Genomic DNA, 12,890 nt, shown 5'->3' on the forward strand with positions numbered 1-12,890 from the left:
AACAATTTTTACTTTTTGCTTTAGGCCACTTACATTGGGATTCAAGATTGAATCTTCCCCCGTATACTAGTCGTTTAAAACTTATAAGTCTTCCCACACTCACTAGTCGCAGAGAAATGCTAGGTATAATTTTTCTAGTAAAACTTCTGAATGGTTTAGTTTGTAGTTCATTCCTTTTGTCTGATATTAAGTTTAATGTCCCATTGCGTTCATCCAGGCAGTTTAGACCATTATTTCTAAAATCTTCTAGAACAAATTTTGAGTTAAATGAACCATTCTGCCGAATATGTCATGATTTTAATTCGCATTCCAGCACATTTGATCCATCTGACTCAATATTTAGCATCAAAAAAACTATTTTGTCTTCTCTTAATAAATAATATTCAGAAATTTTTAACTTTTTGTTTTTATATATTTTTAAATCTCAGCTGTTGAAATGTTTCTTTCTGTAGCTGAGCAGTTTGAGAACCGGACGCTTAAAAATCTCTTGCCTTTCTATACCATATATATGCCGAATATGTGAGTCAAATTGTTTGTTATCTTAATCAAATTAAATAAACAAATTGCGAGAGTATAAAATGCTCCGTTACACCCGAACTTAGCCATTCCTTACTTGTTGAATTTATCTTTTAACCTTCCTATACCCGGGCACATGTCTGTGAGACCGATGAAACAGTTTTTCGTAAATATTTGTTTTTCCAAGAACTTTGACAGCTCGCCCGTTCTGTTACCTGCATTATTTGGGGCTCGCTGTAGATTAGTACGTGACAGGCAGTCGTGCGAGCAGGACGTGTAGGGTACTACGGTCTGATCGGTCTGTGACACCGACGCGGGTATACGATCATCTTTTTACGTAAGTCATATTTTTTATTATGAGAAATTATTTGTTATTTATTTGATTTTATGTATTTGTTTGAATTGTATTTTATTTGTTTACAACTACTGTAACGATTTATGAAATTTTTAGGTCTTCTTCTTCTTCTTGACTGGCGTAGACACCGCTTACGCGGTTATAGCCGAGTCCAAAACAGCGCGCCACGTATACCTTCTTCTGGCAGTTTGGCGCCAATTGGTTATACCAAGCGAAGCCAGGTCCCTCTCCACCTGGTCCTTCCATCGGAGTGGAGGCTACCACCAGCGGGTACTGCATCGAATACTTTCAGAGCTGGAGCACTTTCATCCATTCGAACAACATGACCTAGCCAGCGTAGCCGCTGTCTTTTTATTCGCTGGACTATGTCTATGTCGTCGAATAACACAACTACGTTCCATCGTCTGCGGTATTCGCTGTTGCCAATGTTTAAGGGACCATAAATCTTCCGCAAAACCTTTCTCTCGAAAACTCCCAGTGCCGTCTCATCGGATGTCGACATCGTCCACGCTTCTGCACCATAAAGTAGGACGGGTATGATGAGAGACTTGTAGAGTTTGGTTTTTTTTCGTCGAGAGAGGACTTTACATTTCAATTGCCTACTTAGTCCATAGTAGCACCTGTTGGCAAGAGTGATTCTGCGTTGGATTATCAGGCTGGCATTGTTATTGCTGTTAATGCTGGTTCACAGGTAGACGAAATTATCTACAACTTCAAAGTTATGACTGTCAACAGTGACGTGGGAGCCAAGACGCGAATGCGCTGACTGTTTGTTTGACGACAGGAGATATTTCGTCTTGTCCTCGTTCACCACCAGACCCATAAGATTCGCTTCCTTATCCAGTCTGGAAAAAGCAGAACTAACGGCGCGGGTGACGAGCTCTCACTCTTTCACTACCAAGGACACTGGGGTTAAGACTTAATGAAACATGCAAATTAGATGGCCTTGAATCTGGAACTGCATCTACCAACAATAAAATTGGCCGATGTGGATATTGCGCATCAAAGAAAAATTGGAAAACGCGGTACAACTGCGCTGCTTGTGCCAAATATTTTTGTTCGTGCATGCTGTTATGGTATGCTCTGACTGCTTTGAAAACATTAACATATAACTAAATTTATGTTACAATGGTCTCAAGATGTGTGATTTTTAAGAATTAAAAGATATTTTTTGTTTGTTTTCAGAATAAAAAGTTTTATGTTTGTTTTTCCTGGGCTATAAGAAAAAATGAGACTTTTTTAGGCTGTTTTGGAAAGACTGATAGTCATTAAAATAATAAATAATTTAAGCTAACAATTGATATTTTTTGTTTTATTACATCCCATAGTTCCTATAAAATAAACAATATATAAACAGTTTTATAGAAAAATAACCAGGTAAGAGGAGACAAAGTCACGGTCCGTCACACCGTGCGCGGGTAGTGTTAAAACATTTGGCGCGGGTATAGGAAGGTTAAAGACTTTATGAATACCCGGAGGTATTTCATTGATTGATTATTATACTCTCGCAACAAAGTTGCAAAAGAGAGTATTATAGTTTTGTTCACATAACGGTTGTTTGTAACACCCAAAACTAAACAAGTTAGATATAAGGTTATACGAGTATATACCAAAGTGATCAGGGTGAAAAGTGGAGTTCAAATCCGAATGTCTGTCTGTCCGTCCGTCCGTCCGTCTGTGCAAGCTGTAACTTGAGTAAAAATTAAGATCTCTTGATGAAACTTGGCACCATAGGAAGGTTGCTTTCAAAAATTAGCAAAATCGGACCACTGCCACGCCCACATAATGGCGAAAACCGAAAACACATAAGGTGCCATAACTAAGAAATAAATAAAGCTATGGAAATAAAATGTGGTATGAAGGATCGTACTATGAAGGGGCATATTTGGATGTATTTTTTTTGGGGAAGTGGGCGTGGCCCCGCTCAAAATAGGTTTTTTGTACATAAACCAAAACCAAACTTTCTGCAGTCGTTTTTTTAGCCAATTCTTAATACAGTCCAAAAATGAAAAAAATCAGATAATCATCACGCCCACCTCCAATACAAAGGTTAGATTGAAAATTACTAAAAGTGGCTTAACTCACTAAAGAAAAACGTCAGAAACACTAAATTTCACATAAGAAATGGCAGATGGAAGCTGCACTCAGATTTATTTACAAAATGGAAAATGGGCATGGCGTCGCCCACTTATGGGTCAGAAACCATATCGCAGGAACCACCTGACCGATTTCAATGAAACTTGGTTTGTAATAGTTTCCTTACATCCCATTATATGTTGTGAAAATAGGCCGCATCGCTTCACAACCACGCCCACTTCCTATATACCCAAATATTATGGTTTCCAACTTTCAATGGACTTTATACAATATATATGATGAATATGTGGGTCAAATTGTGCATTATATACTATAAATAAAGTTAAATAAATAAATTGCGAGAGTATAAAAGGTTCGGTTACACCCGAACTTAGCCCTTCCTTACTTGTTTTATTTTATTTTTCAATTTACATATAAAATATGCAATTCACATGCAAACCCGGTCAAAAGTGTATGTGAAAATTTTATGCTTTAACTTAAAAATTACGCGTAATATTAGATTTTTTCTAATTTTCTGAAGAGTGGAAAAGGGGCGAGCTAAATCAAATTATAAATTCGAACGTTTAGATTATATTTATTGTTAGATATAAAACGTGCATGCAACAAAGTTATTAAACAACTTCTTAATTTTATTGGTGCATATAAAAAATAAAACACTTCATCTTTAATTTTTATGCTTTTGCTTACTGAAAAGAAAATAATATTCACTTTTGGGGCCAAAAAGCTGCGGGAGACTGAAAACCTGCTGGCATGGTTGAAAAAGATCTAAGGAACGCAAAATAACAAGAATGTACAAATTATTGAATTTGTACAAAAAAAAAATTGAATTTGTGAACAAATTTTATTGCTTCACATGAAATTAGATTTAGGATTAGGGTAATTTTTTCAATATGTGATATTTTTATACTCTCGCAACATAGTTGCTAAGGGAGTAAATAGTTTTGTTCACCTAATGGTTGTTTGTAACACCTAACCTAATCGAGTTAGGTATGGAGTTATGTATACCATAGTGATTAGGGTGACGGGTAGATTTGTAATCCGGATGTCTGTCTGTCCGTCCGTGTGCCCGTCAGTGCAAGCGATAACTTCATTAAAAATTGAGATATCTTGATGAAACTTGGTACACATATTCCTTGGCACCATAAGAAGGTTTCTTTCGAAAATGGGCAAAATCGGTCCACTGCCACGCCCACAAAATGGCGAAAAACGAAAACAGATAAACAAAATTTGGTACAAAGGATCGCACTAGGAAAGGGCATATTTGGATGTAAGTTTTTTGGGAAAGTGAGCGCGGAGCCCCTATTATTAAGTTTTTTGTACATATCTCGTAAACTACTTAAGCTATATCAACCAAACTCTCCAGAGTCGTTTCTTTTAGCCACTTCCTTATATAGTCCAATGGAGGAAATCGGATTATAACCTCCCATACAAAGGTTATGTTGAAAACTTCTAAAAAATGGCTTAATTCAGAAAGAAAAATCACTAGGAATCTTTAATTTCATTATAAAGAAGGTACAGAAGAACTGCACTCAAATTGGTATACAACATTTTAAATTGGTGTGGCTCCGCCACATTAATATATAAAGTAAGCACTAGAGAAGATATTTTGAAGAAAAATTCGGTTACACCCGAACTTAGCCCTTCCTTACTTGCTCCTATTTGAAATTCATGATACGAAAAACAGAAATATGTGAATTTTTCCATTTTCATGTCTTTTACATGGTATTCTCAATACTCATACTCAAACTTAATTTCATTTAAATATTTGTAATTAATTCAACTGGCGGCATGGTAATCTTCTTACATATTCGTTGTCGATATTATTCTTTAAAGAGTTATTAACCGACTTTTAAATTTATTAATATTAAAGCTTTCACGCCCAGACATAGAGGAATGTTCAACATGTTGCGAGAGTGTAAAACTAAGTGAAATGGTGTGCATTGCATATGTATGATAGATAGATTGTTTATATGCCAGTGTACTTACCTGTTTTCACGGAATCATTCTCCTTATTTTTTTCGTCACTTTTTCCTTGAGGTTTTCTTAAATACCATGATAGAAGATTTATGTCTGTTCGGACCTTATCCGAATCGTACATTGGCCTTCTAATATTATATGCTTTATCGCCGCAAATCCTGACAGATGCGAGATGACTTTTGCCTTTATATTTAAACATGAATAAAGTATCTTAGTGATAATAAAGATTTAGTTCTATCCTTTCATTTATATTATATTTTTTGGCTTTTAAGATCAAACAATAGATGGCATATTTCAATTTTGACGATATTTATATATGTATATAATTTTTTTATGCAATATTTGGAAAAATAATTGCATACATTAAAAATTTAAAATCATAGTAACAGTATTGCTAACAAATGTTCAACAGCTGTACATATGTATAGTTTTATAGTGATTTCGAACAAGATAAGGCGATACTTGTTTCTTTGAAACTATTAAATGCTGAGTGCCTTGGCGGCTTCCCCTTGTGGAATTAGAGTGGATACTAAACATTATATTGTTATCTTAATACATTGAAATATCTCGATAATACCAACGAGAGCATATGTACATGTATTGGAATTCTTGTTTCAAAATATTTACCGATAACGCTGAATACGCGATTAAACGCATGGAAATATTAAATTTAACGTAATATCCGTCGACAATTAATTTAAACCTTTTGGAGTCTCTATATGTGAGAATATCGACTTAGGCATAAGTTATACGTACCGACATATTTTTTAGCTGGTTCAGGATAGTGAGAGATTCTATGAACTTCCTTGGCAATGTGACGAACGGGATTAGTTATTCTTTCAACGTACGCATCAAGAGCAAGTTTAGATGTTGGTTCGTAGGTATATCTAGGATAAAGATCAAATACTGTAAAAACCAAGCGATAAAGACATATTTTTGTATACTGCACTTACCCCGTTACTGGAAACGGTGTGCAACTACGAGCTCTGCGAACTACCGGAGAGTGGATATCACGAATCAGTGACTGTGCTCTGTGACGAATACGGTTCGTTTCATCTTGAAAAGTCTGCAGATTAATAGTTTAACACATTGCAGTATAAATTGCATTTAATTAAAACTCACATGTATACTAGAATTTTAATTTGAACAATAGGAAGTAAACACAATTGTCTACCAACATGTTAAGCATTTAATAGTGGTTATTTCTACACACTTAACAATACATTTTTGTAAATTGAGTATTTGTAGTAAAGAGGGCGATATACCGATTCCTACATATATACTTTATTCATTTTTTATACAGTCCATTTTAGTTATTTTATTATTAAAATAATCAATATTTTAAAAGTTAAACACTCACGGCAAAGGGTTCAGTGCTGAGGTAATTGGTTAAAGCACGAGCGCCATATCCTGGTAATGTTCTCTTCAGATAGGATGTTGAAGAACGCACTGGAGAAGTTGTTATCCTGATTGGTGGACTCAGGGATCCTGTGTACACACGAGATATGGGCGAGTAGTAATAGGATGGAGTGGAGTACACATAAGTGGAAGGTGAATACGTGCTATAAGTGGTTGTTGGCAGATATGAGGAGGTATACAAATTCGGTGTTCTGTAGGTGTATGAGATTGTACGTTCCGGTGAAGATATAAGCCGTGTAGTTGTACGGACAACGCGAACTGGCGATGGTGCATGTATAACGCGTGTCACTACGCGGGCTGGGGAAGTTACAACTCGAACAGGTGAAGTAAAAACACGTGATCCAGTATATACTCGTTTTGGAGTTGTGTAAGACGAGTATATTGGGTAGGTCGTTTTATACACCTATACAATATTAAGTGTAGGTTTTAGTTAATGTAGATAATTTGACAATAATAATTTCATTTATATAATTTTACGTTAGTATACGGTTTTTAACAATTAAAGTAATAAATGTTATACTGGTGTATTAATCTCCTCTTATTTGGAATTTGTTAGATCACTTTTATACTTTTGTATCGATCTGGATTATTGGATTAAATCAAAACTGTATTATTTTAAATATAAAACAGGTTTTCAATTACTATATACAATTTATATTATAAGACTCCAATCATTATAAAACTAAATATTACATATATTAACAGCCCTATTCTGTGCACTTTACAAATTCAACAAATTTCTACTTTGTAAAAATTTGAAATTTATCAAGCATTTCGTATTCTGTGTCTAAAATAAAAAGCTTTTTCCTTTATAAGTTGTAAAGAAGTAAAAGGCTCTTGACAAATAAAATATCTAGTTGTGAAAGAGAATTTGTTGCAATGGAGATATTTTACTTTTATCGTTATTTCTATACAAAGAGGAAAAATATGAACATGTTGATGGCTCGCGTTATTGAGCCCGCGTTATATTAAGAAGTTAATTTTTCCCTTTTTTGTATAAAAAAATGAAGATAATGAGGGTAACTTTGAGAACATTGTTTTCTCTGTATTAGATACGATTACATCTTAGCAAATTTTTACCAATAATGAACAAAGATTTCGTAGTCCCCAAGAAACTTTTCTGAAGCTAAATATAAATACGAACTAAATCAGAATTGCATTCCAAATACTTTTAAATATATTATAAAGGACATATGTATATGAATTATATTACGTAGTATTTTATGGCTTTGCGGGGGAGCAAAAGACTAGGGGGGGATCTGGGATAGAAAAGCGAATAGCTTCTGCCTCATTTACGCGTGGCACTCCCTTTTTGGTTAGGGAGGCTAAAGAGGCTCTGGCGACCGAGTAAAGGCGGTGTAACCATATCATCTATATAGAGTAAATGGGGTTGTAAAACCAAACCAAATACTTTGAGGAGGCTTCAGTCGATATCTCGACATCAGAATCGGATAGATAGGCTGATAACAGGTCAATCGTAAACCAAATTTATTAATGAAGCCACAATGAAGAAGGCTCGGTTAAAACAAACACTCATCCAAATAACTACCTTATGCATGAAAAATAGGACCAGATTCGGAGCATGGAATATTTGAGCACACTCAGAAACTTCACGTCTAGACCAAGAGCAAATGATTTATTTTGAAATTTAAGTTAAATTACTAACTATTTTGCAACAAATCTTGAAATGCATGTGAAAACGTACTTTATAGAATAATTCAAATAAATTTTTCAATTCAATTCAATATAATTGGACAGAAATCAGCTGTTTCTGTTTACATTGTTTTGTTTCCCACACGTGTGGGGAAAAGCTATGCGTACTCAAGCTTTTTATTTTATCAAAATTCTCACAGAATACCAAAAAATTTCTTACTTGATAAAAATTTGAAAAAAATTTCAATTTTTTTGTTATTTTGTCAAGTGCACAGAATAGGGCTGTAAATATTATTTAAATACTGTCATAAGTAACCATTGTTACGTTTTTCTATCAGCTGATTTTCAATTTGTTTCCCATTTTGACAAACAAATACATTTTATTTGTTTACATAAATCAGCTCTTATTCTTACTAATATCCCTGCCTTTTAATTTTTTGGATACCAAATGTCAATAATGGTGAAACGCAGGAAACTTAAGTGCAAAGTTAAATAAAAATTAAAATTTAATGGAACTTAATTTTCAATTAAAAAAGATAATGTAAATAAAGTTGACCTTAAATTCGAATTCAGTCCTTTTTGGACGTAATAACATTGTGCTATTGGCAAAAAAGTTCCCAAACAAAAATGACATTAACCAAAGAAAGACTAAGTTTCTGTAGCCGAGTATTGTGGTAATGATACTTGTGATTAATTAGCGATGAGTAAACTAACTCATTGCAGTTACTGCACTTGCCACTCGGCTTGGTTGCAACTAGTTTTTTCCGAGAGATTTGGTCATACATAAGTTAAAAATGTGTATTTTCCAGACCAAAGTTGGAGTCTCATTTACGTATGCTATTTGTATATGGTCTACCCAATTAATCGTGACTCTTCTGGAAATTTGGTTGTTTGTGCAAGTAATCTAATACAGTGATCGGATCCTATTGCCCATTGAAACACACGTAGTTGCAATCATTACTACACCATAGAAGCGATGTCAGGTCAGTTGCTTGCTGACTTCACAGCACTGTATAAGCCAGTGGTCGGCACGAGAGGAATTGTGGCTGTGTAAAGCAATGGTCGGCAAATTCATACATTCAAACAATATATTTCGTGAGAGTGTATATAAGGGAGCTGTGGGACGGCATATCAAACTCCTTACGTACAGCTGCAACCGAAACCATTGGTTTTCGGAAAAGTCAAAAAAACAGCTGGTATGATGACGATTGTCGTCTTGCAGTGGAGAGAAAACAGACTGCCTACCACGCAATGTTGCGATCGACCGCAACACGAGCGGGATGGGAAAGATACCGAGAGCTGAAGAGGGAAGCGAGACGCATTTGCAGACAAAAAAAGAAAGAGGCCGAAATGTGTAAGTATGAAGAGCTTGACAAGCTGGCCGACAGGGGTAATGCTCGAAAATTTTACGAAAAGATCCGGCGTCTAACTGAAGGTTTCAAGACCGGAGCACACTCCTGTAGGACCCCCAGAGGTGATCTAGTTATTGATGACCAGAGTATACTGAGTTTGTGGAGGGAACACTTCTCCAGCCTGCTGAATGGCAGTGAAAATACAACATCAGGAGATGGCGAACCCGATTCCCCAATGGACGACGATGGAGCAGATGTTCCATTGCCCGACCGTGAAGAAATTCGAGTAGCAATTACCCGCTTGAAGAACAATAAGGCGGCGGGGGCCGATGGATTACCGGCCGAGCTATTCAAATACGGCGGCGAAGAGCTGATAAGGTGCATGCATCAGCTTCTTTGCAGAACATGGTCGGAAGAAAGCATGCCCGACGATTGGAATCTCAGTGTACTCTGCCCAATACATAAAAAGGGAGACCCCACAATTTGCGCCAATTACCGTGGGATAAGCCTCCTCAACATCGCGTATAAGGTTCTGTCGAGCGTATTGTGTGAAAGACTAAAGCCCACCGTCAACAAACTGATTGGACCTTATCAGTGTGGCTTTAGACCTGGAAAATCAACAAAAGACCAGATATTCACCATGCGCCAAATTTTGGAGAAGACCCGTGAAAATAGGATCGACACACACCATCTCTTTGTCGACTTTAAAGCTGCTTTCGGCAGCACGAAAAGGAGCTGCCTTTATGCCGCGATGTCTGAATTTGGTATCCCCGCAAAACTAATACGGCTGTGTAAGCTGACGTTGACCAACACCAAAAGCTCCGTCAGGATCGGGAAGGACCTCTCCGTGCCGTTCGATACCAGACGAGGTTTCAGACAAGGTGACTCACCCTCGTGTGATTTCTTTAACCTGATGCTGGAGCAACAGGTGCTACTATGGACTAAGTAGGCAACTGAAAAGTAAAGTCCTCTCTCGACGAACAAAAACCAAACTCTACAAGTCTCTCATCATTCCCGTCCTACTTTACGGTGCAGAAGCGTGGACGATGTCAACATCCGATGAGGCGGTACTGGGAGTTTTCGAGAGAAAGGTTTTGCGGAAGATTTATGGTCCCTTAAGAATTGGCAACGGCGAATACCGCAGACGATGAAACGATGAGCTGTATGTGTTATTCGACGACATAGACATAGTCCAGCGAATAAAAAGACAGCGGCTACGCTGGCTAGGTCATGTTGTTCGAATGGATGAAAGTGCTCCAGCTCTGAAAGTATTCGATGCAGTAACCGCCGGTGGAAGCCGAGGAAGAGGGAGACCTCCACTCCGATGGAAGGACCAGGTGGAGAGGGACCTGGCTTCGCTTGGAATAACCAATTGGCGCCAAACTGCCGGAAGGAGGGATACGTAGCGCGCTGTTTTGGACTCGGCTATAACCGCGTAAGCGGTGTCTACGCCAGTCAAAAAGAAGAAGTATGAGTGTTGAGAGTTACTCAACTGAACAAGAGCTTTTGCAAAGTGCCGCTGCCATGTGCGATGTTAATTCGTTGCTGGTTCGACAACGACTGAACGATAGGTCGTAAGGGTACGTGTGATCTGAGCCGGCACAATTGTGCCAAGCAGTGCCGACCACTGGTATAAGCATGCAGTGCAGTTATTTTGCCAGCAGAAACGTAAAATAGCTTTGATATATCATTTATAATAACAATCGCTTATTTAAAACAAATAAATCGACCATTTTTACATTTTTTGCGTAAATAATTTCACTTTAAACTAAATATGTAAATTTTATTGAAATGAAAGATGTTAGTACGGCAACAATGAAATTGCTGTTTGATATGTCGCTGCCGTCTTCAAAATGATAAAGACGCTGGCTTCAAAGCGACATTTGTGATCAGTCGTCGCTACGTCGTGTCGTGTCGTGTCGTCATCTTTGTGTTCAGCACTTAACACCGCAACTCGACATTGTAGTTTTTGGTCTTTTTAGTACTGCCTTGAGTTTATTAGTATTCATAGTACCAAAATCTGCACGACAACCCGCGCCAAGTGTCATTTTAGTAGTATGTAACGACTGAAACCCTCGCGCAGTGTCTTGCGTTTTCCTTCATTCTATTGCATTCTTACCGCAATTTCTTTCTATGTATTTCAGATTATTTACTTGTAGGTTTCTACAATGCTTCACAACGAGCAAGTATGGTAGGATTGTGCGTAAGTATGAACACAAAATATAATGCTGATTTATAATTTTTTACACACATTTCTACGCAGTAATAATAATTGATTGAATGTGTTAAACTAACGTACACAATCAAAAACGATTGTTATGATACCACTATTGGCCCTAATTTAACTAGTCCTAAAAAAGTTGGGGCCAGTTGAACATAATACATGGTCAGTTGAGTAGCTCTCAACACTCATACACTTTCACGAATTAAATTGTTTGAATGTATAAGTTTGCTGACCACTGACGTATACGATCACTTACGCTCTTTCAGCACAAGGCAGTTAGCCTTCCTAAATAAAAGCAGCATCGGCAAATGACTGTCAAAAAAATCTCAAGCCCATACAATTTAAATTTCGCATACCTAAATAACATGGCGGCGCTGAGCGGTTGAAAACAAGAATGATATAAGACAAGATTACGACATAGTGACGCGCTCACGACCCCCAAATGGGAATAGGCAACAGAAGAATTGTCAAATGGAAAATGGAAATGTAAAACATAGTGAACCAAATTTAATAATGTACAGTTAAAATATCACAATGAACGTGATTCTTAATATCGTCATTTATAAAATGATCCATTTTAATAATGACCAAACGATGTTGCCAGGGTGGGTAAGGAAGGTGTCTTTGGCACAACAGTCGGAAAATTCAGACTCCATGACGAAACATCACCAAACGGCCTGAGGCTGATTGACTTCGCTGGGGCCCGAAATATGGTCGTCTATAGTACTAGATTCCAGAAAATACATCAAGCTACTTGGCTGTCTCCTGATCGAAACACGCGCAACCAAATCGATCACGTTGTGATAGACGGAATCCATGTCTCCAGTGTTCTAGACGTGCGTACGCTCCGAGGTCCAAATGCGCCTCTGTGCAGCTCAGAACGCCCGTCAACAAACACAAGGAAGGATCGACGTCGAAGTATCCTACTCGACTTACACTCCTGCTCTCTGAGAGCACTCATCAGCATCTCGGTATAAGGGAACTGTGGGACGGCATCTCAAACTCACTGCGTACCGCTGCAACCGAAACCATTGGCTTTCGGAAAAGTCAAAAAAACAGCTGGTACGAGGAGGAATGATGCCTCGCAGCGGAGAGACAACAGACTGCCTACCTCGCAACGTTCCAAACGACCACAATACGTGCGGGATGGGATAGATACCGAGAGCTGAAGAGGGAAGCGAGACGCATCTGCAGACAAAAAAAGAAAGAGGCCGAAATGCGTGATTACGAAGAGCTTGAGAAGCTGGCAGACAGAGGGAATGCTCGAAAATTATATGAAATAATGAAGCGACTTAAC

At 37.6% G+C, this 12,890-nt stretch overlaps 1 protein-coding gene across 13 annotated transcripts in view; it reads right to left on the bottom strand.

The window, feature by feature from the left end:
• Positions 1-12,890, bottom strand: part of LOC105220178 (protein anoxia up-regulated) — an 80,762-nt gene that overhangs the window by 47,012 nt on the left and 20,860 nt on the right. For 8 of the 13 annotated variants that reach the window (XM_054225578.1, XM_054225577.1, XM_054225576.1 and 5 more), the window contains 5 exons: positions 6,306-6,767; positions 5,899-6,011; positions 5,702-5,832; positions 4,955-5,128; positions 3,677-3,733 (listed from right to left, as the gene is read on the bottom strand). In XM_054225578.1, the coding sequence (XP_054081553.1) occupies positions 3,677-3,733; positions 4,955-5,128; positions 5,702-5,832; positions 5,899-6,011; positions 6,306-6,767 (937 nt within the window). Of the gene's footprint in view, positions 1-3,655; positions 3,734-4,954; positions 5,129-5,701; positions 5,833-5,898; positions 6,012-6,305; positions 6,768-12,890 lie in introns of all 13 variants that reach the window. The other 5 variants (XM_054225579.1, XM_054225587.1, XM_054225581.1 and 2 more) reach the window with 3 other exon arrangements.

This window comes from Zeugodacus cucurbitae, chromosome 2 (genome assembly GCF_028554725.1).
Source record: "Zeugodacus cucurbitae isolate PBARC_wt_2022May chromosome 2, idZeuCucr1.2, whole genome shotgun sequence".
Classification (NCBI taxonomy): Eukaryota; Metazoa; Arthropoda; class Insecta; order Diptera; family Tephritidae; genus Zeugodacus; species Zeugodacus cucurbitae.